We start from the raw sequence: 27,966 nt of genomic DNA, 5'->3' as shown, positions 1-27,966 counted from the left end.
CCGCTAACTTGAAACAAGAGCAGGTGGGGTAAGGAAGGAGAAAGCACCACTTGACTCACATCCACCAGCCAATGGGGCTCTGTTAACAGGATGGTGAGACACAGCAGGACACCAGTGAGAACACACAGTTCTTACTTTATTTCTTTGATAAAATTAAATATTTCGTGGCTGCCAACAGAGCAAGTTGCACCATGTTTGTATTTGCTTTGACTCTGAATGCAAGGTTTCCAAAACCAATCAAACCACCAGCATATTGAAAATATTCCTTAGGCTTCACACCTCGGGGAAGCCTGTGACATTTATATTATTAAAGACAACATTAGAAAAAACATATGCCCATAACAACGTTTGAAAATGTATTCGCTACATCATTAGTCCCAACATCACATTTCTGTAGCTCTTCAAAATTCCAGGTCATCGGTTCCCCCATCGCCCTGTCTTGTCACACAAATTACAAGACACTTCAATTTTAAGTATCATGCAAGTCAGTAAAAGAGCTTCTTTCCAAGACACTAACACTGAAGATTTGTTCCCCCCTCCCCAGACATAAGACCCTTAGACTCTTCTAGAAGTGGCAGTCTTCTCCCTCAGACACAGTGCAGCTGGCGAAGACAGATTAAAAAAAGCTACAGAGAGAGAAAAGGGGAAAAAAGAGAAAAAACAGAAGATTAGCAAAAAAGGGAAAGACATTCAAAAAGCAAGAAAAAGAGATGCAACATGGAAACAGCTGACAGAGGAGAGATGGAACCTCCATGTGGTATCTCAAGTACTTCAGCAAAATCACACAAGTAAAAACCTTTCTTTCTTTAAAGTCTTTAAAAAGATTTCACATAACTTTAAATAACATTCTAATAAGGCAAATGGTCAGGAAGAACAGATAGTGACCTGCAGTATGGTAAAAAAATGTCACATTCATTTGTCCTTTTAGCAGATAATTAGAAATCATTGACAGATTAATATTGACTGGTTTTGAGAGCAGGGAAACATTCAAAAGCAGAGGAAGAAGAAAATATTCAAATAATTTCAACTTGCTAAAAAGAATGCCAAATGAAACACAAAGCAATCAAAGAGTTCTATGGGAAAATGAAATGGTATTTATGGTGAAACAGAATACCTGAGAAAATAATTGCAACCAAGAGCTGGGGCTGCCCTGACTGCTGGGAAGGGGGAGCCATGGTTTGACCTGGGGCTGCTGCTGTGAGCAGGACCAGGCTGAGCCTGAGCTGTGACTGCTGCTGAGCCCTGGGACCACAGAGCTCTGCTCAGTAAAGCCCCAGCTTTACTGAGCAGGTAAAACAGGTAAAACCTCAGCAGCAGCTGGCACTGAGCAGCATCACCACCAGGGCCAGGCCTGAGTGTGCTCATCTCCTGAAAGATCTGGGGGGTTGTGGAGGCTGGCTGGCAGCACTCATCTGATCTTTCTGCAGGGGCAGCACAGGTGGGTTCAGCACACACAGAGCTCTGAAGGATGGGACCACAACAAACAAGTCTGAAATGGGAACCAGGATTTACATGCTAGTCCTCAGATAGCATGAATTAGCAAAAGAAAAAAAAAGCAAATTAAAAAAGACAGATGATGTCATGAAAATGACAACAAATAGAATGAGAAATGAGTGTTTTATCTCTGAACTATGTGATAATTAAACTAAGATGGTGTTGTCATTTTAATGTCATCAATAATTATATCTAAACTGCGCTGTTATTTCGCCAGCAAAAATAACTCACAGAACTTATTTCCATATCCCTTATTTAGCTGGGTGGAATGAGACCAGGAAAAAGGGGAATCCATTAATTGCAGGGGGGGGGGAAATGGCAGGATTTAAAGTTGTAGCATCCAGAACTTGTTGTGACTAATTTTACATTGTTTAATAAAAGCAATAACCACCAGTACATAGTAAAGACAGAATCACAACGAGGACATAGGAGAGAGCAAGGATAACACCCTGGGAAGGTCACAGCTGAAATGCTGTCATGTTTTATTAGACCCTCCGATTTAACAAGTAAATGAAGGTCCATTCCAGGCCTTGTATTCAGGGGTAATTACTCAGTACAGAGCCATGGGTTACTGAAAAAGAAGGGCAAAAAAAACAAAAAACAAAAGAAGTAAATGTTAACCAGAATTCACTGTCTGATGAACTCTTTATTTAAAAACAAAACTCAGCCAGAAATACAGAGAGCAGACACTTGCAGGCAAACCACAGTTGCACTTGGCCAGAGTGAGCTCCTGGCCCAGTGAGCAAAACCCCCTCCTTTTTAGTGCAAATCTTGCAATAAAAACAAGGCTTTTGCTGAATAGAAAATATAAGAAACCTGTCAACATCTGTACAGTTCTAAAGAGATGTCAGATAAAAAAAATATAAAAGTGGTTTTTTTGCATTAAAACCAGAAATTGTTGGAATCACTGAGAAGAAAGTCAATGAAACAGCATGGTCTTTCTTCAGAAACACTGATATGTACAGCAAGGTGACCAGCTTTCCCTGAGATTGGATCCAGGATGTGCATCCAGGTCAGCACACTGAGAGGGAGACCAGGCAAAAGATCCTTCATGACCCCTGCAGCATTCAGAGAACACTTAGTTGCAAACCATGGATCCAAATTTGAGATTTCCTCAAGCCTGGGAACTAGAGGTTTGGACTCACGCCCATGCCTGTGAGGACGTCAAGTTTTACAAAAAGTTCTTGCAAGTTATTTGAGTCACACATGGCAGCACAGGGGGTAATGAGGGCTTAGGAACAGCAAATTACCATGGGGAGAGGGCAGCCAGTGTCTGGAGAGAGCACATCCCACCCCAGCAGGAGCTGAATGCACCCCCGAGCAGCTCTGACAGCAGGAGCAGGGAAAAGCTGAGCAATGGGACAGGGAGCCTTGGCCAGGAGCAGGGGGCATCTGCTGCTGCCCAGGGGCAGGAGGGAGCTGGCAGAGCCCCCCTGGCCAGCAGGGTCCCCCACAGGAACAGCCCAGCAGCCCAGAGCTCTGTGTGAGAGCATGGGAGGGGCAGTGGGAAAGGTGAGCAAACAGGCACAGCCGAGGGTGGGGCATTCGCCTCTGGGGCCAAGGGAAAGGTTCTACAGGAAACCCGAACTGAAAATGAAAGAAAAAGGCAGGTTAATGGTTTTATGGATTAATGACAAAAAAACAAAATAAAAATCCAAGTTTTTCTAATGGGCACACACACACAAAAGAAAATGTTGCTAAGTGTTAATAAGGTTTAATCTGACTACAAAACATGCTTTATGCAGACACACACACACTCTCTCAGCAGTGGGATGAACCAAATTTATTTTCTAAAACAATCCTTTCACAGTTTTGCAAGCTACAGGACTCATCAACTGTGACTTGTTTGTATCCTTGCAAAACAGTGAAGCCCTGCAACACTTTATGGATCAATATGGAGAGTGTTTTTCTAAATCCTGGAAAAGTACCACATATACATATTTAATTTAGCAATGACAAATGCCCATTGAAAAAGGCACTGTCTGCATTTGTGTAGTGGGAACAAAGAACTTCATTTGATCCAAAGCCCAGCACACAACAGTGTACAGTTATGAGGACTGCCAAAAGCAATCCAAAACCAACAAAAATCAGTAATGTTCACTCTAGCTGCACTTTAGCTGTGCCTTCGTACTCAGCACCAGAATGAACACTGTTATTCTTTGAGCTTATTTTTCCACATTCAGAGCCTGATAAGGAGAGAATTGTTCTTCCCATTGTTCTACAGTTACCGTTGGCAGCAGAGACATTCACTCAACTGGGCAGCTCAAGCTGACTGCAAGTGCCAGTTGAGGCAGTGCAAGACCCTTCTGAGGCTCTTCTGTTAAGTGGAAGGTCCCATTTAAATGACATTCCAATGCCTCTCACTGGCAGCATAATGTTTGCCTGCTTTGCCATTTCCCTTGGTGGAGTTAAGAGGGAAGGAATCCTGGAATCAGCTTCACCCAGTTGAAGGGTAGACTGTAATTTAGTTTGGACTATCCAGGAGAGAATGTAAGTCTTAGCTTTGTCTGCAGGGCAGGGTGGGCTCAAGGATGAGTTTTGAGGGTGTTTTATAGTTTATTTCCAACAGGGCCCCTTCTCTGAGAGGCCTGTGCACCTCAGGCCCTGGGGCACTGTCTTGGATAATGAGTATTGCTGCTCTGTCAAGAAGCAAGACATTCCTGTGGGAGGTTTCCTCTTCCTCTCACCCAGAGAATCATCAGCAAATTAAAAATGCTCAATTAAACCCACTCAACCTAGCTGTAAGTAGACCACTGTCATTAGCAGTTTAACTAATAACCCTAATGAGGATGACACAAACTAGTCCTGCATCTACCTTCACTGTAACCACAAGTTAACATTGCAGCTTGGAGGAGTGGGAGGGAAGGAGGAGCAAGAAAAGAGAGAGACATTTCATGGCTTGCTGGGCTGTGTCATCAGCACCACATCTCCATAGCAATCGTTGCCATAGTGTCAACATGGCCTTTGTGATTAAAGAATATAATTTATTTTTAAGGGAGATGGAATAAAGAGAACAGAGCCAATGAAGCGCTGGGAAGATTTAAAAGGAAGAAAATATAATCCTTAATTTTCTGTGTTCCATATCCTGAGTCTCTGAATTAAACTTTGTAGAATATTTAAAGATAATTACATACTTTTTCTACAACTGCACATGTAGGGAGTGACTGGTAGAGCACATATAGTGGGGTGAAAGCAGGGGAAGACAGAGATAATACTTATAAGCTTCAGGACTTGCACAGGATCTGCTTTTTTAGGAAAAAGTGATCCCACTGTGAGGCTCTATGAGTTAATGACGCTTACCAGGACAATGTGCCTCATGCACCATGCAGCCAAACAGCAGCTAACTGTAAAACAGCACACATGTGAGGCCTGATGATGATGATAATGATGTAACAACAACAACAAAAAAATAACTGAGTCATGATTAGTGCAAATTACAGAGCTTGGGTTTAAACAAGTCACCTGTGAAAGAAAATGGTTATTGTATTGCCAGCCAGTAGTAAACAAGCTACAATTAAGCTCCAGCTTGCAAAATTCATGGATTGTTAAGAAAAAAATATGATCTAAGTACTGAAATCCACTATGAAGGACACTTGGAGCAGTTACAGAGCAAAGAAAGCAGCACCATTTCTAGCACAGCAATTTTTCCAGCGGCCAAAGAAGGTTCCTATTATCTTCCCAAGCCTTACTGAAGCACTGACCTATCTCTGTCATGGAGTTTTCTGTGTCCTTAACTGATAAGAACAGTACTAAAGCTTTTCCACATCAACATGCTTGGTGTCAAGGAGATGTTCTGAGATGAGAACCACTTCAAGGACCAAGAGTTTGACTTGGGACACAGCAACTAATTGCTGATACTATAAGGCTGTTGCCTCCTTTTTCTGCATTCCTGACCCTGACTGATCTCAAGGCTGAAATCTGCAGTCCTGAGAGAGCAGATGCGGAAGGGCTCTAAGCATGAAAGAACTCAGCTGGGTGTTCCTCACACAGTCCAGCCTGGAGAGAGAAGTCTGTCCCCAGTCAGTCTCAGACTCCTCAGTATCAAAAGATATTAAAACCCCCTGAAGGTGATTCAAATGAACAAATCAAAACAGGCAGTGGAGAAAGGAATGGGCGAGTGAGAAAAGTGCAGCACTAATTGCTCAGCACAAAGAACATTCATGTTGAAGCAGCTTCAGCTTTAAACTAAAAGACTAAACCAGGATCTCATTCTTGGAATTGGGTCTTTCCTCCTCTGTCTCATTTGATCCCAAGCTTAACAGTCACAGGTTTTTTTCCCTGACAAACAGTGCCGCCAGCACTTTGGGCATGCCCCATACTGTCCAATTTAACAGCACTTCTTCATGCACTCAGGACTGCACAGAGCAGGCAAGGACTGCCCCAGGGCTGTGCAGGGGGGGATTATGGCAGTGGTGCAAAACCAGACCCCTGTTTGTCTCTCTGCACACCTGCACAGGTGGCACAGTGCTCCTTTTGGGAAATGTGGTCAGTGAGAGGGAAGGGAACTGCTCAGTGCTGGGACAAGTGGGAGATCTGTTTCACTGTACTGCTGGCTGCTCTTGAGCAACTGCAGAGCTGCAGGAGCCCAGCACAGGCACTGCAGACAGCCCAGGCCCCTGATGAGGGGCTGGATCCTGTCACACCAGTCCCTGGCACTGGGATCCCCTGCTACAGCCATGTAGTATCTCCCACTGCTGCTGGGGAGGGCACAAAGCTGATTTAGGATGGGAGAACACTACCAGTGCTAACAAGATGCTGTGACCTGTCCCCTTATTTTGCAGTCTTACATTCTGCAGATTCCGGAATTCAAGACTGTTAGTCTGCCTGAATAATTTCCACTATTTTCCCAAGCTGAACAAGTAAGAACCTGAGCTAAAACATGCTCCTCTCTGAGGGTAACGGGACACCCCTCCTACCCACACCCTAGCCTTGGCAGCTAGTATGGTTCCACTTCTTTACAAGCACTGAGTGACCAAGGGAGGAGCAGGGAATCTTGGGGAATAAAAACAAGTTCATCCTCTCCCATGCTGTCAGAAAGCAAAGAGGGAGGTTAGTACTGCTCCCTGCTCTTCAGGATGACAGCAGATGTTACATGCTTCCAGATACTGCTCAGCCTTACTGGGGTTTAAATCTGGCTGCAAGCCTGCCCCTGATAAGGACTGGCTATGTTGGAGGGAGATATGAACATCCAGAAAAATAGTGAAGGAGAATCATCACCAAAAGCAAATACCTCTGGGTTGGCAACTTACTTTTTCCTTTCCTTATCCCTTTTAAGAGTTTGTGATCCTCCAGCCTGCTGAGCCTGTGACTGAAGCAATTCAGCTGCTGTCTTCCTTTGTTTAAATGCATTTACTTCATCATCCAGAGACTTCTTCTTATCCTCCAGCTTCTTCTTTTCATCCTGATGCAATTTCTTCAGGCGATCAAACTTTTCATGCAGCTGAAAGGAAAGGAGAGAGGTGAGCAGGACGTGGCACTACCAGACAAAGGGCAGGGAACAGCCTCCTTCCACAAGAACTTACAGGCAGTGTTCCAGTAATGCATCATTGTGCAGACTGAGAACAGTGCAGAGGATTGGGTGAGCATAAGTGTAAAAAAACCCCTAATCCATCTTCAGGGGTCTCTGCCTTATTCCTCTTTAAAGGTCAGTAAATTCATAGATTTTTCACAATGCTATGAAAGTTGTATGGGTGTATTTTTTGTAAAACAAGTTCACCTCACGGGCTGCTTCTCTCCTTGACTTTTACCACACTGCACCTCTCCATGAGAATCAAGACTCTGGTCCTTTCCTGGTGCAGTAAGTTGTACAGAACAAGCACTGTGATTCAGTTTTGTCCTACAGACTGAACACCTTAACATCCCCATCCAAGTTAGACTTCTTGGTAAGAAAGTGCTTTGGCAACAACCACCTACTTGGGAGTGAATCTATCACGGAGATGGAGACACAAGTACTGCAGTCTTTACCTCTTTTTCAGCCTCCTTCAACTCAGCTTCTTTTTCCTTGACCCTCTGGACAAACATCTGTCTCATTGCCTCTTCCTTTTTCTGCAGTTCTCCCAGAAACTCATTTCTTTTGGCCTCATAAGTTTCTTGTAAGCTGAAAAGGAAAGGAAGTCCAGTGATAAGACTTGGGACAAACTGCCTTCCCTGACCCTCTGAAATCGGGCCCTCACCATGACTATTGCTTTGCACACAACACATTTGCTACTCACTACCCAATGTGCCCAAGGTGTTCTTTATCCAATGATTTTTGGCACTTCTCTGTATGTTGAATGTTGGGCAATTCAAAGAGACCAGCTGGCAACAAACACTAGCTCAGAGGAACACTGCCTTTGATGCCTTAAGGTTTCAGCCTTTATATTTTTAAATCCTGTACTGCATTAGTGCATAATTCTAAACTCCATATAAAGTGTTAGTTAACTGTCTTCACATTTTGGTCAGACAAAACAATCCCGATGGGCCTGGGATCCAAGAACACCCTACAGGTCCCAAAATGTACAAACAAAAGTGAATTGGGGAGGAGCAAACTGGGGGTTTATGACTTCATTACCTGAAGCCATAATTGGAGGATTAATGCCTGATATGTAAATAGACCAAACTTACATCTGTCTGAAAAACTCGTGACCATTGTCCATTTTGGGTGCAGCCTCTTGGGGAGGCTTCATCTGCCCTTAATGTACATGGAGGCCCTTCATTAAAATATCCCCTTTTATCCTTTTAACTTTGCCTGGCCTCTGTTTCTAGGTAAGCTCAAAACAGGCATCACTGTCTTTCTGCAGCACAGACATTTCTTTCCCATACTTGCAGATTCACAGTCAGTCCTGCAGATCCTCCCTGTGATTTCACCTTCTCCCAGTCAGAGCTTTGCTGAAGACTGGATTTATCTGACCTGGCAGTTTTTCTTGCTGCATTGATTTTTTCCGTGCTCCCCCAAGGAGACACACACACACAGAGGCACACAGTGCATCCAACAATGCCTCCATTGAGCCCTCCTGTCTCCTGCAGGGATCTCACCTGAAGGGTTTGCTGTCTGGATCAGTGTCCTTGAAGCCCATCTCTTCCAGCTTACACCGCCTGTAGAGCTCGTAGTGGCGGGTGTGGGTCTGCTCCCGCAGGTCCTCCATGTTCACGCGGATCAGCATCTCCCGCAGCTTCACAAAGTCGCAGTGAGCTTCGTTCTCCACTGCAGGAATGCACGGGAAGGAGGAAAATGGGGACAGAAACTGAGATCTCTTCCCATATTCCTCAATTGTCTACTCCTCCAGGTTTAACAGCCCTTCCAAGCAGAGAAAACTGGCACTATAGGCCTGGCACAAGGATTTAACAAAGGATAATTCCCCATGGATAATCACATCCAGCAGGCTTTTGCTGTTTTTATGAGAGCCCACTTGCACAAGTGTCACCATTCATGCCATGAAAATCCCAGGGCTGAACTCACCCTGCACTGTGCCCCAAGGGTACTGGCGAGCTTTCATCATTTTGTTTCCTATTTTCAGCTCCTCCGTGCTCCCGATCACTGCAAATGGCAAATGGGCCTGGAACACATTGGGTGAGATCCACGTTAGTCCCTCTCACAGCTGGCTGGGCAGCAGCACACAGAGATGGGCACAGCCACTGAGCAACACAGTCATTATGCACATGCTAATCTCAGGGAGTCTAGTCACTGGCCACTAGTCCAAGACAAGGGGTAGCAGGGTGGGTCCTTTTTTGAAAACCTTGTTAGTGCTACCACTCTATATCCTCTACCTGGCTGATCCTCCCAGCCACAGAGTCTCAGGTGAGATGAGCCAGTGCAAGACTGGCATCAGAGAGCCAGCTGGAACAGAGGGCTGCGGCTCGGACTGCGCTGCTGTCCCAGGGCTTGCCGTGCCTCAGGAGAACATCTGCACAAGCACAGAACCAGTAAGAGGTCTTGGAGCCTTCTTGATTTTATCCCCCCACCACTCCTTCAGCTCCTGCTGGAGCACAAGACACCTTGCTCCATCAGATCATGAGATGGAAGTCCATCCTTCACTCCTGGAGTAACAGCTCCGTCCTCCCTGCTTGCTTCTGCCCTGCTGAGGAAGGGCTGAACATGTCCCCAACCCTGTGTCCAGTGTCACCCAAGGTCACACTCTTCAAGCTGAGATATGCACTCCACATTACACAAAGGCTGACTAAGAACAAGAGGGATTTGCTTTTCAAAAACTCAGAAATAAGAAACAGTCGCTTCTTAGTAAAGATGATCTCTGCAGAAGGCAAAAAGAGACTTGCCCAGTGCAAACTCAGCAAAATTGGAATTGAAACCCTCCCAATACCTATCTAGGCTCTGAAGATCTCACAGTCCTCACATTTTCAAAACTCAGGCAGCCAAGCAAACCCCCTAGACACTGTCATAGTACTTTCCTGCACTGGGGGAGTGAGATTTCTCCCTACCTCCCTTTCTCCTAGAGCTATACTGCATTCTGCCAAGCTGCAAGGAAGTCAAGTGCAAAGCTTCAGCAGTTTGAGTTCCCAGCTCCTTGCAGCAACCCTTCCTGCTGAGTTTTGTGAAGTTAGGCAAAGCTTTTAAAGTGCACCAAATTCTGGACAATTGAAAGGGCCTCAGGAAGCCAACTCCATGGAAGATCAGAGACCCTGGATTGCTGTCAGGAGCAGGAAGTGAATTCCACAGGTTATCCAAAAATTTGGACAAGTTCATGACAGCTGGGTACAAGCAAAAGATTTCAGAGATGATGTTTTTGCTTTCAGAGTGTGGCTCACACAGTCAAACTGCAAACAAAGCAAAACTGCCAGAAAGCACTCACAGAGATGGGCTCCTCCCCCTGTATTCCTCAGCCCCCTGCTCTCACATGTGACACACACAGAGTAAGAGTAATATCTGTCTTATGTTTCTAATAATATCAGTATTTGGATACAAGCTTTCCAGACCTGCAAATTTGCCTTGGTCAAATTCTGGCCTGCTTAGTCCCCATAAACCTGGTAATTCTGACTGTAATAGAGGATGTAAGAATTGATTTGTCTGTGCAGCAACTGACACAGCCCAGAATGTCTGCAACCCAAGACATCAGTTCCCTCCCAGGAGACAAGAAAACGGCTGAAAGGAAAGAGAAGCAGAGGTTCATTCCACCCTCAGAAGGGCTAACACTGAACTGCTGTGACCAGGAAACCACCACTGACAGCTCCAACATCAGGACAAACTTCATGTTTCTTTCAAGCCTCTGCAGAACACTCTACAACTATTAATACTTAATCAAGAGGTGGCACATATGCACCTCAGCTAGACCTCTACCACACCCACAGCAGTAAAGCAATCAACTTCCCCTACTTGATTTCCTGTGAAAAGCCTTCTGGATAAAGGCACCATGCTCAGGATATGCTGCCAGAAAGGCAAGGGACAGTTTATTTCATCCTCAGGGAGCCACAGACTGGCACCCACGATAATGGGGAGGCCAGAGCCTGACTGGGAACCTGCAGGCACCCTGAACCATGTCTGGCCCAAGTTGTGCACTGTTTTTCACACCCTCCTGGTTAAGCTGTGCAATTCCTTGCCACTGAAGTTTACTGGTAGGATGCCATCAGGTGATGTATAGGACAGGAATAATGACAAACCCTTGAACTGAAAAGGATTTAAACAGTGATTTCTTATATGTCCCTCAACAGATACCCATGAGGACAAGGAGGGTATTAAAAGTCTGCTTTCTGACTAGAAAAGCCCACCAGAGAGGCAGCAGCCTACCACAAAGCTCTCCTAGCCTAGGATGACACTACAAGGACGAGACTCTTGTGAAATCCTCTGTTTTTAAGAAACAAAATGAAAGGGAAAGTAGATTTAAGAAACATTCCAATAAGGGCCACCAACCCCTACATGCTGTTCTGGGAGAAGAGGAAGAACTGAGGCACTTACATTCATTGTCCCATTTATCTCTGCCACCGATTCATCATCTGTTGGGAACTGGTAGATCTGCACTCCATTACTGACCAGCTCACTTGTGATTTTAATTTTAAACTTGGTCAGCTCACTCTTGGAAATGGCATCAGATTTGGCAATGATGGGAATGATGTTCACCTAGAAAAAAACAGAGGTATGAAGTAATCAACTTTGCTCCTGGGAGTTTCTCTAAGTCTACAATACAACCTCCAAAAACTTGTAAGTGCTCAATAAATCTACAGAATTATCTGCCAACTCTGCCATTTCCACCAGAAGGGCTATTCAAGATCCTCTGGAAAAGCAGCAACCTTTCCACTATGCAAACAGTGAATCTGCCCAGTAAGAGCTCCTTGTGCCAACCTTGCTGTCCAGCTTCTTCATGGTGACCAGGTCCAGGGATTTCAGGGAATGGCCGGTGGGGGCGATGAAGTACAGGCAGGCGTGGATCCGCGTGTCGTGGTAGTTGTGCAAAACCCTCCTGATCTTCAGCTCTTCTTGCAAGTAGGCTTCAAACTGAGCATCAATGAACTCAACAATGGGCTTGTAGCTTGGGTAAAAGGAAAAAAAAAAGCTAAAAAGTCAGAGAGCTAAACAAATAGGACAATGCCCCTGGCTTGTCTGACTGTGAACTTCTAAGTAACAAGCTGTTGATAGATTTCGCTTTCCATTTTCCACTTTCTGACAATACTCTCTACCTCCCTTGCTCCCCACCTGTAAGAAATTTTAAAGTTGCACTGCTGACAAGGACACATGGTCCTACATCAGACTCTAGCAGCCTGTTTGCCAAAACACAGCACTGGGACTTAGCAGAGGACAGCAGATGCACCCTCCTCTCCAGGGAAAGCAGACTCTCATATTTTGAAATGTGAGGGTGAGAGACTTTCTAAAACAAGGCTAATTTGCAGCACTCAGGGAGTGAATGGCTTGCTGCTCTCACAGCCCCAAGTGCTGCTGGTGGAGACACAGCTTCATTCAGTACCACCTTTGCCCAGTGCTCTGAGGCAGGAAATTCCTGCAATTCCCTTGCAAGGCCTTCTGAAATACAGAGCGTGCCAGAGCTATAATGTAAAGGACATCAGCGCATTTTAAGCAAACTTAAAAAAAAATATCCAGCAGACCCACAAAAAAGCAATCCCATCAGCAATGTCTCTGCAGAGCACCTTGGAGACTGCCTGGTGTAACTGCACATCCCTCAACCAACACACTCCAGCCACTCTGGGATCTGAGCTGCCACAGACACTCCCCCAGGGTATCTCACTGCTCATTTATTGTGCTTCCTTTGGCTCTTCCCATGGGAGAGCCCTGCCAAAAGTGGATATTAAGCCAAGCAGACACTAAACCACACTAGTGGTTTGGTCAGCAGCTTGAGGTCAGCACAAACCAAAACAAGCCCAGATGCCCTGGAGCATTTCAGTGTGCCCACCAGATGAATTTGGGCAGAAGCTTGCCAGCAGGGCAGAAACTGCTCTGACAGCATGAGAAAAGCTGTTTTATAGCTGAAGCAGTGCTGACACTCCAGAGCCTTTATCCTCTCTTCTACACACCCCAACCTAAAGAGGTGACAAGGACAACTCCTAAGAAGCAAGCAGGAAAACTGCAGTGCAGTCAGGCCCAACTAGGGCACAGGGAGAATGAAAAGCCAGGTCACAATAGAGCCTCTCTCCCCCACACTCACCTGTCCTCTTTGTTGATCTGATCCCCAAAGCCCACTGTGCTCACAATAGTCAGCTTGAGGTTGACATTGCTCTCCTGCAGGTCATAGGTACTGGATTTCAGCTGGACCCCAGGCTGTGAGTGAGATGCTGGGTCACCTTCAAACTTGGTGTTGAAAAGGGTGTCCATGAGGGTGGACTTACCAAGGCCAGTTTCCCCTGTTGGAGAAAAAGAGAGTTGAAACGTTCTGTTGAATATTAATATGGGTTGGCCTTTGAGCTTCCAAACATTAACAGGGGTGAAATTGTAGCAGATGAAAGCAGATCTCATGCTCCCAAGGGAGCGTCTGGTAAACAGAAAGCCATGAACAATGGGAGCTCTGTATTCTGGGCAAATTACATTTCACAGTCTAATGGCCATTAATGTCATTAGAAAATAGAGATGAAAAGCAAGAGGTGAAAAGGCGAAGGGGAAAGCATCGTTCAGATCCTGCTTAAACCCACAGCTACACTACAGAAGATGCTATTTTCATTAAAAAACAGGAGAGGAAATGGGGCTCACTGCCATTTCCAAAAAAAAGCTGCTCCAGATGAATGTCTCTAATAAGCAGCCACAGAAATAGCTTCCTTCCATGCAGAAACCCTGAGAGCTGGTTGGATCCCACAGCAAGTTGTGCAGTTGGTTTCTCACAACAAGTTGGACAATCAGCCTTCTGCACTGGGAGGGGGCATTTTCTGTAATATCTGGTTTGGTAATACCTTAGGGGCTACACAAGCTGTAAAATATTGCAAAATCTGCTTCCAAAAGTTCTGCTAGTACTGTCAGTATTCTGTTAGTATTCTATCAGTACTGCACTGCTATTTGGACTTCATTTATCAACAGGCAACTACTCCCTTGTCTGGAAGGAAGAGACAAATCCCAGAGACCAGTCTTGAATTTGTTTTAGATACATCCCAGGAAGAATAAAACAAATCCCCTGTGCACACATTCCACAGGGCAGCCTCCCTTACCAGGCTCTGACAACAGAGCCAGCTCTCAGAGCTCACAGGACCTGACTTCCTACACAGTCTGGTCTGCTGCCTTGTGAGGGCTGCTGTGTTTTGGGGAAACAGCAATTTCTGAGCTGCCCAGATGGCTTTTGGACAAACTTCAGGAGCAGCTGAACCCCACCCTCTGTGAAGGCTGCTCCTCCAGCCTGCTGTGGGACCACAGGCAGCCTGTGTCTGGCTGCAAGAGCATTCCCCTCCTTCCCCCAGCCCTCAGCTCCCAACCAAAACAACTTCACCATTTTCCCACTTTGCTCAGAATAAAAGAGCTTCTTATTTTTGTAGGTTTAGAGCTCTGTAACAGATCCAGACTTGCATGAAATGCCCAATTCAAGAAGGGGAAACTCCTCCCCATCCTCCCCCGTCCAAATGTCCAAATCTGCAAGCCTCACTCCTGCAAGCAGGCAAATTCCTCTTCTGGCCTCAGAAGGGATTTTCCTCACTCAGGGCTGAAGTACATGGCAGAGCAAGGCAAACACAGAATTATAAAATCATAGAATGGTTTGGGTTGGAAGGAAGATTGTCTAGTTCCAAGCCCCAGGTCCCCTGCTCTGGGAACTGAGCAGTCCCTGACTGCCAGGATGACACATCCAGTCCCTTTCCAGAGGCAGCAAGATCCATTAACATTTCCAAGTCAGTGTACACCTTGAGCTGCAGAACTGCCTGGGAGCCAGCTGAGACCTTGTGCTCCATCACCAACCAACTCCAACTACAGCCAGAACAGTCACCAGGGCAGTTGCTCTTTGCACCCATCTGGTTTTCAGTCCAAAGGGGAGAAGAAGGAGTCAGCAGCAGGAGCTGGTGTGGCTGCAGTCCCTTGTGCCACCTCAATGCATCAGCTGCACCTACAACAGCACTGGCCAGAGCAAGGGAGGGGGACTCAGCAAAGCACAAGGTTACCTCTGCCACTGGAACAATAAGCTGCTCCAACAGGCCCTTCCTTGACCTGGAATCTCATTGCCTGGACTTGCCAGGGACCATTGGCCTCCAAAACAGAGCAGGTGCACAAATCAGACCAGAGCACTGCCATGGATGGGATTTTGAGAGTTAACAGCAACAGCCTGTGTGACCTCCCAGGCCGTTCTCAGGGATTCCAGGAAAACAGCAGAGTAAAAACAGACAAAAATCTAAACAGCCTGAGAAGGCTGCAGCATTTCCAAAGCCCCTGCCAAGGGATGGGTGGGACAGAGCAGTGAGCTGGCTGCCTGCCTGTGAATGCCAGGAACCCTGATGGGACATCTCAGGGTAGGGGAGCCCCTCAGCCCTGCAGGGCAGGAGCCTCACCCCACACAGTCCTGCAAAGGCTCCTCCTGGGGCACTGCCCCACAGCCTGGCAGGCCCTGGAGCAGCCCCCAGGCCACAGGACAGGGTGACAGGGGACCAGCAGCAGTGACAGGGCAGGGAGCTGCTCTCTGCAGGGAACACAAGGTCATCTGTAAACCACACTGGCTTCTGGACAGACAGCACCTTGTAAGTCACCTCTCATTTCTGCCTCTCTCCTTTTGGGTGAAAGATGTTCACATGGGGCCAAGTCTATTGTTTAAGCACATCCTGAACCTGTTAATCATTGCCTACTTAAATCCATCTCAAGTGTTTTTTCCAGCAGGAGTGACTTGAACTGTCAGGGAAGGAGAAGTGTTTAAGAGATGCAGAACATGATTCTACACCCCACCTCATGCCAGCTACACAGGGCCAGCAAAGGCAACTCTGAACTCAACCACTGAGCTTTTCCTTTTGGGAGGGGAAGATCAGAACTGGGGCATTTTTCCACGGGTGGGAGAAGCCCATCCAAACACCTTCATGATTAAAACATCCAGGCACTAACATGGCATCTCATGTGAAGCCTGCACTCCCATTGAGCCAGCAGATACCCCTGTCCCTGCACTGTGTAACCCCACTGACCTGACACAGAATTAAAGCCTGCCAGGGAAGGCAGAGTAGAGAGGAAAGACTGTTTCAGCACAAAGAATGTTAGCACTGACAGAGTGACATGAAATAGTAAAAGACTAAAGACACTAATAAAGGGTTCTGCTGTGTTAAATATGAGCAGAGATAGTGAACAGTGCTATTCTGAAGGCCAAATCGACAGAAGGAAGAATTTTTGAATCTGCTGTGAGTTTCTGCCTCACACAGAGGCAACTTTTTGCTGGCTGAAAGAAGTGAATGGTGCCAACTGCTTCTTGTAAGGACAGAAGTCCAGATGGAACAGATGGTCTGATAAAAAAGGACAACTGGTCTGTGCTTGTTGCAGCCAATGGCACTGGAATCTTCCCCAAAAACCAGAAATGATGAAAAGAGGGATTAAAAGAGGCAGAATTACTTTGAAAAAAAGCAGCAGTGTACACAAACTGAGTGAGAGGCACCCCTGGCAGGGAGATTATTTCCTGATGTCAGGCTTATGGACACGTGATTTATCTCCAAAACCGTACTTAGGGATTATGCAACTCAACAGGGTCTGCTGTCCCAAAACAGGGCTGGCAAAGCTCTCTGGGGAGGACAGGGCAGAGAGACTGACCTTTGCTGAGAGAGTTCTGCACCAGGAAGATGTGACAGCAATGGAAAAGCTCGAGTGTTGTACCTTTCATCATGGGATGGAGTTTTGCTGTTAAATCTGACAATTTTCAAGGACATTTTAAAAAATGGCCAGAGCCACCACTGCAGGTTCTGGACCTGCAGCAGCCCTACATCAGTGCTCAGAAAGCACCAACCACTCTTAATGCCCAACAGCCTGGCTGTGCTGGGCTCCCCACACATCCTCCTGAGACATTCCCTGCTCCAACTGCACATGCACATGGTACCTTCACTGCTCTGGGGAGCCCTCACCAAATCCCACAGTGAACGAACAGTGGTGGCACCACCTGCAAACCTACAGCTGGGACAAGCTCCTAACTCCCCAAACCAAGACAGGCACCTTCCTGCTGAATGAACTGTCATGGCTTCTCTTCACACAACCTTTAGCATCCTAAGCAGCTGCAGCAGTGAGCTGAATTATGCACCACAAAAGCTGCACCTCCTCCTTTTGTGCCTGGAAATTTAATTTGCTTTTCCCTAGCATGTGCTAAGTGAAACAAGGAACTGCTCACTGCCTCCCTTTCCCACAACACTCAGGATTTAAGAGACCCCAATCACATCATCATCAATCGACTCTGTGGGAGGACAGAGCAGTCCTTGGAGTATTTCCCTGTTCAAAGGCAGGAGCAGCTTCCACAAGAGCTTCCTTTCATGAGAGAGCAGCACCTGCCCCTCACAAGATTAACAACCGTGGTTCCAGATATCAAATAATTCAATTTTAAAGAAAATGTATATGCATGCACAGCCTTTTCATGTGTGGAAATGGGAACTAATCCAATGAAGCAGGTTTGCTGAGACAAGCCCTGAGGCAACTCAGACTGATAAGGCCACGTCTCAAGGAGAGAGGGGAAAATGGTTTGTTCCATCTGACAGACATGCAGAGACACCACACAGTTCCCCACAGCCAGGCAAAAGTTGGGCTGCTGGGGCAAGGAGGGCAACAAGGGCTCACAAAATACACTGAAACAGCAGCTCAGGGGAGCACCCAGCCCCTGGCATCCACCCAGGGCTCTGGGCAGGAGAAGGCTGAGGAGACAGATGGATTTTGATTAGAGAAACTGTTCTCTCCTCAGCTGTTGCACCAGTGACCACAGAAACAAGCACTGGGCAATTTCCAGGCTGTACAGCTCATCACCCCAGAGAGCTGCCTGCTGGAGAGCACCAGGAATCCTGTGCTCATCCCTCCCTCCCCCAGGCTGAGAGCCCTGCACATCACAGCAGTGACCTCAAACAGTCTTGCTACAGTCCTGGGGGAGACAGAAGTACTTCTGCCACAAAACAGCCTTTCTCATTGCACTGAACAGGCCAGTTAGAACAAATTCCCTGCAAATCCTGGGACAGAGGCAGGGACAAAATCCTGCTTAAATTGGGATACTAGTTTAATGCAACTACAGTCCACCCTGGCAAAAACTGAGAAAGTTCATACCAAACCAGCAGCCTGTTCCTCCTCTTTTTCCCCTATCTCACTGAGAAATACAGTCAGCACAGAAAGTCTCAGCCATTAAACACTTCTCCTTTGCACTGAACTAAGAAAAAACTAAAAAATTTATCATGCAAAGTTTAGGAAGAAAATGGTTGTGCTGAGAAATAAAGGATCAGAGAAGCCATCTGCAACCCCTAACTTTTAATGAGAGGTTTTCTCATTCATTCTAGCTTTGGCTCTAGGCTCACAGGGGAGACAGCTTTCAGCATGAGAAGAGCTAAAAACTGCTCCACTCTGGACATGCTGCTGAGAGTCATTTCTGAAGCTTTCCTTGGCTTCTCCAGCAAGAGCTGCAGGAATTGGTGGCTCAGATCCAGTATGACACAGAGTAGAATTATCATTGGATTTTTCCTCCAACAGATGCCACACACAGCTGAAAAAATGGGGGAAAGAAATCCCTTTCTGTCATGCTTAGTGGGCTCTCTATGGGATTCTCATCTAATCTTTATTTACTTCCTTGTTCTTTCAACTTTTCATCCCAAACTCTGCTCTACAAGTGAAATCCAACAGAATAAATGAATACTGGGAATTTTTGTTTTCTTTCTCCAGGATGTTTAAATGTGGGGGCAAAGATTTGCAAACCTTTTTCTAATGAAGTTTATTATATTTTTCTATATAAAGTTTCTTTATTTCAAGATTGTGTTATTACTATTCATACAAAACTGACATTAGTAACTAATGTACATTTATCTTGGTGAATCCTCATTATTCACCTCAACAAGTGATTACTGCATTCAATTTCTGCCCTGCAAAGAAGAAAGCACAGGCATTCAGCTCCGCTCCACACATCAAAGTGAAGATGTAACTACAGGAGGCACCCACTGCTACACCTAGAACTTGTAAAAAAACACTGCAGCCCAGAAAGTGGAAAAGAAAACACTTTTAGACTTCAGTCCTGGGGACAGGAGTTTCCTTAGGTCACATCACATTCATGTACTGTGGAAATTACCCACAGACTCAGCCTGACAGTGACCTCCACTTGTCAGCAAAGTTTATCATCTCAGGGGAATGTAAGATGTGGTTGTAAGGAAAACTGTCTTCTCAGCTCCATTTAACAGGGCTCAGCTCTCCTCTCCTTGCTCCACTACTCTCATTTCAAATTTAACCCTGTCCTGGGCAAACCCCAGGTGCATCCCATGAGCTGCCTCTCTCCTGAGAGGGGACAGAAAACTCTGTGTGGATGCAGGGCTGCCACCAGCTGAGCCCCCAGCAGATATCCCCAGCTGATGCTCTGCCCCTGCACACCAGGCACTGCTGGCATCACCTGCAGCCACGGCCACACAGCCTCCTGATCCCCAGGGCAGGGCACCAGCAGCACCAAACCCATCAATTATTAATTCACCATTTTTAATTTCCTAATTAACCTTCCTAAACGATGGTACCAAAGCCATACAGGGGTGTACTTCTGTTACCCAAGAGAAGGGATTATTTGGGATCCTAACCCTGTGAGATGGGCTGCAGGGACAGACACCAAGTCCTGCTCCAGTGCCAGCCCCCAGCTGTGATCCACACCACATGGCAGCTTGGATAATTGTCAGAAGAGTTAAGGCTTGGCCAGACACTACCTTAATTCAAATATGCACAGAAGGGAGGAGAAAAAAATACCTTTTAGTGATTTAAGAGAAGCACGATTAGTATTTTGTTAAAATAACTACAATAATAATTCAATACTAAACCAAACAAGACCTCATAACAAAGTACTCTGGCATGAGTACCTATTTTCTTTTAAGAATGTGAAATTCAAACATATAAGGAAAAGAAAGATCATAATAACAGCCTGTGGTTTTAGGCATTTTATTTCACTGCTTGGTAGAAAGCCATACTGCAGAACCCCAGTAGGGATTTCCCAGAAAATCTTGTTACTGAAAATAGAACAGTTGGGGAAATTTCAATCAAAGCTACCTTGTTAGTGCTGTAAGCTACGAGCTACATCCAGCTGCAGAAAACTTTTCAGCAAGAGAACTTCCCAAAATGGAAATACTCACCCACACACAGGATGTTGAAACAAAACCCATGATTAACTGACTTATTAACCAGCTGGTCAGGCAAACTATCAAATCCCACGTGTCCAGAGAGGGGGACAGTGCGACAGCCTTCACCCTGAAATACAATGAAACACTTGTGTCACTTCCAGGCAAAACACACTTCTCTGTATAAACCCTCACGACCTCCCGAGTGGAATCAATTGCACAGTCCAGGCAGGGAATTGCTCAGATCTATCAATCATGTCAGCATGCTTCACTCCTCCCTAAAACAACTCCAGGAGGCACAAACAGAACATTTCATGTGTCAAACGTTTGAAGATAGCCCTGACAGAATAACACTAAAATGTGCAAAACATGTACACAAATCCAGCTGCTGAAATGAAGAGGTGAAAAACACTTGTTTCTTCAAAAAATATGCAGAAACTCAAGTCTCACCTCATACTGACAACAAAAAGAATCCTCTGTGCAAAGCAATGTATTAATGACACCTCCCACAAGGCTCTTACCATTCACTTTATGTGAATTGGAGCTCACATGTAATTCCCATTCACAGCTGCAATTATAGAAATTAGCTAGAAACAGTAAGGGAAAGTGTACCTACAGGAAAACAAAGCAGAGTGCCCAGAACTGAGCTGCTCACAACCCCAGAGGCCTGAAGGAGCCTGCAAGGAGGGTTTGGGAGTGGAGGCACTCAAACCTCCTGCTGGGGGCAAGGGCTGCTCCTGCCCAGCCACCCAAAGGACTCCCTGAGGAGCTGCTGCTGCACCCTGCTCCCTCCTGTGCTCAACACCACCAACCTGTCTCCCCAGCCCAGCAGAACATGTGGTGCTCCATGCCCAGAACAGCCACGGGCTTTGGGAGGGGGTCAGAAATGTTCACCCCCCTTGGTGCCAACCCTGCCCAGCCAACAGTAAAACACAACACACAAAGGCTCAGCCTCAGAAATGGCACCAGGCAAAATGAGGAGCCAGTGCTGCACCCCTGGATTGGTGTGTACTGGAGTGCTGTCCTCCTGCAGCCCCAAAAGGTATTTCCCTCTCTAAAGCAAAGGCTTTTCTTAAAAACATATTTAAAGGTGAAAATCAGAAAGTTTCCCTCTAGCTTTCCATCAGTTTGTAAAAAACACTACAGCCAAAAGGCAGTAGTTTATAGGGTGTGATTTTGAATTTATTCATTCACAATCATTCTTCCACATATCTTGAAAGCCTGTTTATAGGGACAGGAATACTGGTTTTCCCTCTTCTGCTAATGACACTGGTATTTTAAGCTGGGAAAACATCCCCAAGGAGTACATTTACTACAGTAGCCTGTCAGTATGTTTTCTTGTCATGTTACTGTTTTGCTCTTGTGGGTTTGGATTGGCTTTTTCAGATATGAGGCTCCAAATACACTTCAATAATTAACCATATTTACCAGCCTGTGATGTGTAAATATGTTTCCCCTCAGCCATATTTTGTGTATTAGTCTGACTCTTCTTGACAAGATGTTCACCAAATATGGCACTTCATTAATTCCTGAGCACCCTCCCTCCTAATGACACGTTCATGAGGAAGGCACTCAGGCTGCCCAGCACATTCTGGCTTTGCCTACTGACAGTGCAGCTGTGAGACCCAGGAATGCAGAACCAGCTAAAGCAGAAGAAAGTGAGAGTGCCAGACACACAGATTTTTGTGACTCAAACCCTCCTAAACTGCATTCACCCAAACAAAACCCCAGCCCTGGGGAATCTCATGGCAGTGCTGGATCTGCAGTGACAGCCCCAGGTCCTGGTGAAGAACAGAGGGGGGACAGAGTCCACAAAGGTGTAAGAGAGAACAACCCAAGACACTTTCTGGGGAAGGACAAATATCAAGTGTATTTTTAATACCCAGCCCTAAAACCACACCACTGGAAGACTGCTTGAACACTACTCTCCCCAGGAAGCGTGGGCAGGAGTGTGGGCTCTCATTAAGAACAAATCATCCCCTCATCCCTAAATATAAGTGTGATCCAGATGGAACAAAATAAATTGTGGAAGTTAAGCTGCTCTCAGCTAAGAGGAGGCATTTGCCATCACACAGAATTCAGCATGCAAGTCATTTCCTGTAGGTTCTTTTTCTAGTCACCTGTGGTTTTACAATGCAGCTAAACCACAGTTCACATCTGGTACAGGCCAGGAAACAACTACTGCAAAATGGGATTTCCAGTCACAGCAGCTAAGCCTCCATGTTAAGTACACAGCCATAAGGTAGATTGTGCTACTCTGCCTAAAAATCCACAGCCTCCTTGGCCAAGGCATCAAGAGACTGGATGCAGTGGGAAAAAAAAAAAAAGAAATAACATTTCAAGATCAGCCTGGCTTTGACACTCTTTGACACTCATCAGAAAGCTGACAGTAATTACCAAACCAGTGGAGAGAAAAGAAACATTTTCTGTGTGATCCACCAAGAAACAGTGCAAGTCACCAGCCTTTGAGCACCAAGTGGTGTCTCTGTGCAGGAGCACTGCTATATATAAACAGCAGCACCATAAACAACATATGAACACACTGATTAGTCATCCTGGGTGTATATTCAATGTAGGTTTGGATCCCCTTGTTCAACACTGAAGGAGAATATGTTATAAGCTTTTTGCTGATAAGGTGTTCAAGACTGTCTTCCATCATTCATCTTCCAAACCAGATCAAATTTAAAACATATAGAGAGGCACCAACAAGGTAAGCAAAGTGTAACTACTGTATGCATGAATGCTTTTTCCAGGAGCATCAGTGAGTGCTGGATGGCTGAGAGCCCTTTGTGCTCTTTATTTTAAGGTTACATCTTCTTGGAACGAAGGCAAAGATGGAATCTCTGGAAGGCAGTGTGAACACTGGCACCACACCAAGATACCAGATGCCTTTTTTTCCCCACACACACAGAGTGCCCCCTGCCTAGACAGAAGGGGCTCTTGTTGCTTGGGAGGAAGTAAAGCGTGTTTGTCACAAACAAGATTAAAAAACAAAAAGAGCAACACATTCTCTTGCTGTATTAGCAGGCAGGGCTATTGCAGAGTGAAAGTAAGGAGAGCAAGGAGCAGCCACTTGGAGAAGCTATTTTACTTTTTCCTTTCTCAGAGGGACTTATACAGCCTTTTGTAAGGGCTTCTCCATGCCATAGAACCCACCACCACCTGTTCTAATTCTTACAGAAAACTATCCAAATCATATAGAAAACACAAAGGTGTTATAATAAATGACCCCACGCCTGAAAGCACCATCCATTAACCATCAGTTTACATAAAAGGGACAAGTTTTAGTCTTCAGGTGTTTGAATCACTCCGGGGTCCCTGGGATGAAAATACGATTAGAGGGAAATGTTGCTGAATGCACATCAGTGCCCTGATCTGCTTAGCAGGACAAGCAGGTACAGCAGTGTCACCTCCTGTCCCCAGAGCCCTGAGAGGCCACTGCCTCTGTGGAGCCAGGGCAGAGCACAGGCAATGGGGCTGCTCACTGCAAATGTCAGCGCTGCACTCGGGACTGTGTCTGTGCCCAGGTCTAAAGAATGATGAGAAAGGACTCCAGACAAAGGCAAAGCCTCCACTTGGTGATATTCAGGCAGAGCACAGCAAAGAAAATAAAGAATTTTACAGCTCTGAACCCGGTGTCCCAATGAAGCCCACACAGAACAAAACTGCTCTCAGAGGCTGCAGAACAATACTTCATCTTGAGTGTTTCTGTTCGGGACACTGACAACTGACACGTAGTACTTCTGACACAATTTCTCACCTCTTCCCAAATGAGAATCACTTCAAACCCTGAGGCCTTGGAGACTCCCTCAGAAAGATTTCCAAACTGCCACAACCAACACAGCAGCACCATCCTGCACTGAAACCAAATAAAGCAACACTCACAGAGCTCCACCACTACTGCCAGGGCTCACAGCAGCCACCTCCTGCCCCTCTGCTGCCCTTAATGCTGAAACCTGGGGCTCAACCCCCAAACCTGAGACAGCTCTTGCACAAGAAGTCAAATGGCAAAGCAAGGCAGAACCTGAACTCAGGTTTCCACACGACAGTTTTTCACATCGCCTTTAAGCCAGAACAACATCAGATCCCTTCTCATGACCTTGGAGTTATGGCATTCACTTCCCCAGACAGCATTTGGTTCTGATTAAACAGCAAATGAGAGCAACACTTGTACCAATTATTTCTCACTTGTACAAGTATGTAATTCTCCTATGTAATGAAAGAATTATCCAGCAGACAGTGTAAACATCCTCTACAAGATAAATGTAAATCAGGAATAGATAAAGACTTTGTTATTTTTCCTTGCTCAGCTGATACAAGATCATCAAGAATATAAAACACCAGAAGAGTGGGAGGGAAATAGTTTTGAATCAGACCCCATGGAAAGCAAGAAGGGTCTCATCAAAGGTCCTGACCATCAGCCACCCTCTCCAGACACACTGCATCACTCGGCCATTCAACATTCACCAACAGTCAAGTGCTTCCGAAATCTCAACTTCTGACAGCTCTTAAGATTACACTTCTTTATGCCCCTGACAAAAGGCTGCAGAAATGCCACGCAGTCTGGATACATTCCCAGGAGAAGTCAGCAGTTAGAAGATACATATCACTATCAGCAGTCTCAGTAATGTTTCTGACCTCTGCTGGATACAGAGAGCTGGACAGTGCCTGGCAGGAGGCTCCTGTGCCCCTGTCTCCCCCCTGGCAGAGGACAGGAGAAGGTGGCCTTGGTGGTGACAAGGCCACCCTGCCCACCTGGGGAGAAGGGGGTTTCACAGATTATCCCTGCAGTGAGTGTGGGCTTGATCAAGGGCTCTCTGGGACAATGGCAGGGTGGTAACCCCAGCTCCACCCCAAACCCAGCCCCAGCTCTCACACCTTCAACCCTGCTGGCACACACAGAACCCTCTGCACCACCGGGACATTACAGCTGACTGCTCCACAAAGCAGACGTGACCAGATGCCAAGACCTTGGCTGACAAGTTATCTGTTTGTAAAAGGACATTTTCAATTTGCAGCACACTCATTTCAAGTCTGTCTCACAGCCAGTTTTCTCTTTTGCCTCCAAAACGAGGCTGTGTGGTACCATAAATTCATTCCAGGCCACAAGCAGATGTCTCAAACTCCTGTACATTGTCCTAGGAAAGCATAACACTCAATTTCTCTAAAAGACAGGGGAGCAACTGAGTCACTTTACATATTTTGGCAGTCACATACAAGGGAATGGGTATGTCCAGGAGGAAATAACATCACAAACTGGCAAGGAATGGCTACATCTACCCGTTCAGCAAGATTAGGTCCATGCTAAAACATACTGCTTTGAAGACGAAACTGGAAAGCATTCACCTCAACTATTACTTCTGTATTAACACACGGACATGAAAGTTGGAAGCCCATCAAACCACAGACAAAACCCTTCCACATGCAAACGCGTTACAGATGCCTCCTTAGCATGTCTCTGACAAGCGCAGAGGTGGCTCAACTCCCTCTGCTCCTCTTCTGGATAATTCTCCGCACACAGACACACAGGGATCTTGTGCCGCGCCAGGCAGGCGGGCGAGCCCGGCAGCGGCCGGTGCCACGACCGGGGACCCTCGGGGACAAAGCGCAGCGGGGACACGGGGCTGGTGCTTGGCTCCCGCAGCTCCTCCGCGGCACACGGTGCCAGACCGGAGAGCTCCCTTTCCCGCATCACCCAGCCCGAGGGTTTCTCTGGGAGGAGAGCAGCATCCCGGAGAGGCAGGGATGCCAAAGCCATGCCGAGGGCACCCAGCCCTGGGTAAGGGATGCACGGCCCGGCCTCCCAAGCGCTGCAGCCCCGGGCAGCGCGGCAGCTCCGGCCGTGGCCCGGGGCACCGGGGGGCACCGGGGGGCAGGACCCCCGGCCCGCCGCGCTGCGGGCAGCCCAAGGTCGCCGGGCCGGGCTGCAGCGGGGGGGACCCCAACATCTTCTACCCCAGGCGACCCCAGCTCCTCTCGGGTGGGCCGCCAAAGCCCGACCCTCCCGAAGCCGCCGCCGCTGCTGCTCCGAACCGAGTCTCGGAACCCGCGGGAGGCCCAGGCCGGTGCCCTCACAGCCCGCCCGCCGCCCCCTGATCCGGCCCCGCCGCCGCGGCCATGCCCGGCTCTCCCGCCCGCCGCCCCGGCGCTGCCCGCTCCCGGCCCCCGCTCCCGGCCCGCCGCCCCGGTGCCGCCCGGCCCCCGCGGTTCGGCGGCCCCGCGCCACCCGCACCTGCCGCGCCACCTCGGCCGCCGCCATCGCTGCCCGCCCGCCGCACGTTCCGCCCCGGCCTGCGGGCGGCTCCGGGCGCGCCCACCGCGGCACCGCGCGGGGGGGCCCCGCCGCGCCCCCGAGCCCGCCCTGCCCGCGCTGCCCGCCCCGCCCCGCCGCCTCCCCGCCCTGCTCGGCCTCACCGGTCCCGCCGGTCCCGCCGCCGCCGCCGCCGCGTTCCGTGAGGAGCGGGGCCGCCGCTCCCTCCCCGCAGCAGCCCGCGATGGTGCAGCCCGGGCTGCGGGCGGGGCGGGCGGAGGTTCGGGGCGGCGGCTGAGGGGCCAGGCGAGCGCCGAGCCCCGGCCCGGGGGTACCGAGCTCCGGCCCACCGGGTCCCCTGCCTGCCCCGCGGGCTGCCCGGCCGCACCCCGGGCCCTGCCCGCTCCCAGCGCGGGGAACTGTTCCCCGCCGCCTCCTTGGGAGGGCCCAGGGGGACCCGTCCCGGTGCCCTGCGGCCCCTACGGTAGCACGGGCCGGGGCCGAGCCGGGCAGCCCCGAGGCTGGGCTGGGGTTCGCGGTTCGGGTCCGATCAGGTTCCCCGGGGCTCAGCAGGGTTGCTGTTTCAAGCGCAATGTCCGTGCGGCTCGCACTTGCCCTGCCCCAGGTCCCAGGACGGTTCGGGCCCGCCCGGGCCCCGGCTGAGCACGGCTGTGCCCGGTTCCCTCCTGTGGCACCGCCGCTCCTGCCCGGCCCCGGTGCAGCCTCAGCTCCCGGCCGGTCTGAGCACTGCTGCAGCACAAAGCTGGTGCCGCTTGGGTTTCTCTTCATGTGATGGCAGCACAAGCACCAAACGAGGCTGAGGGTAACTCAGTCCTTCCCCAAAACAACTGTCCTGGCCCCTGGACTCCCGAGTGAAGTCCCCGAGGTTGTCACCCTGATTTTATCATGGTCAGAGCTCACCAGTGTGTCCAGTCCCTAATGCAGTCATGGCCGCGGTGGCCCTGAATGGGAGGCTTGTTTTGCACCATTAATGCATTCATTCCCAAGAGCAGCTCCTTATTTCCCTCCTTGTTTTCCCCGGATGCCACCCAAGTGTTTTCAACTGTTCACCAGGATCTCATGGCTGTGTGGTTCAAGTTCTCTGCCCCCCTGAGCCCACAGAAGCCACCAAAACCCAGTGACAAAATCAGGCAGCTCCAGAAAGGGAACAAGGGGACAATTATGCTTTTACCACCAGTTCTTTGGGGTTTGAGACTACGCCAACTCCCCACACATCCCAGAAAAACTGGTCCAAGTGGTTGGAAAAAGGCAAAGGCCCTCAAGGCTGACAACCAGCTCAGGGCAAGTCAGAGCAGGGCTAAAGCTTAGGGAAGGCAAAGAAAAAAGCTTCAAGGGGCTGTTGTGGCTTTTAGCTGCCTGACCAGCTGCAAAACCACCTGATGACAGTTCAGCCACGGGTGTCAGAGCAGTCATGGATAAAAAACTTCTGGAGAGAAAGAGGACTGGGAAGAATTTGCAGCAGAAGAACTGGTCCTGATTGATAACAAAATTAGGGTACAGACTACTGGCTGCAGCTGCCAGCAACACCAGGCATGGGCTGTACTACAAAGGGGATTATGGCAAGAGAG

The 27,966-nt window shown here is 48.0% G+C and overlaps 1 protein-coding gene across 1 annotated transcript; it reads right to left on the bottom strand.

Moving 5' to 3' along the window:
* Positions 1 to 115: 115 nt before the first annotated feature.
* On the bottom strand, positions 116 to 26,423 carry SEPTIN6 (septin 6). Its single transcript, XM_054289598.1, has 10 exons — positions 26,360 to 26,423; positions 20,143 to 20,257; positions 13,080 to 13,275; positions 11,765 to 11,951; positions 11,381 to 11,542; positions 8,933 to 9,029; positions 8,509 to 8,677; positions 7,459 to 7,591; positions 6,744 to 6,934; positions 116 to 626 (listed from the first exon to the last, which is right to left on the bottom strand). The coding sequence occupies exons 1-10, from the start codon at positions 26,384 to 26,386 to the stop codon at positions 617 to 619; spliced, it is 1,287 nt and encodes a 428-aa protein (XP_054145573.1). The 5' UTR covers positions 26,387 to 26,423; the 3' UTR covers positions 116 to 616.
* Positions 26,424 to 27,966: the final 1,543 nt, after the last annotated feature.

The sequence above is a fragment of the Melozone crissalis genome, unplaced genomic scaffold (genome assembly GCF_028551555.1).
Source record: "Melozone crissalis strain CALT ecotype California unplaced genomic scaffold, PUWL_Pcris_2 ptg000068l_1, whole genome shotgun sequence".
In the NCBI taxonomy this organism is placed as follows: domain Eukaryota; kingdom Metazoa; phylum Chordata; class Aves; order Passeriformes; family Passerellidae; genus Melozone; species Melozone crissalis.
This window is presented reverse-complemented; position numbering and strand designations above follow the sequence as displayed.

Coding starts and splice junctions, on each gene's coding strand:
- SEPTIN6 (XM_054289598.1), bottom strand. CDS start 26,386: ATGGCGGCGGCCGAGGTGGCGCGGCAG. Junction 11,543..11,764: donor TGAAGAAGCTGGACAGCAAG/GTTGGCACAAGG, acceptor GTTTTTTTCTAG/GTGAACATCATTCCCATCAT. Junction 7,592..8,508: donor CCAGACAGCAAACCCTTCAG/GTGAGATCCCTG, acceptor TTTCCTTTTCAG/CTTACAAGAAACTTATGAGG.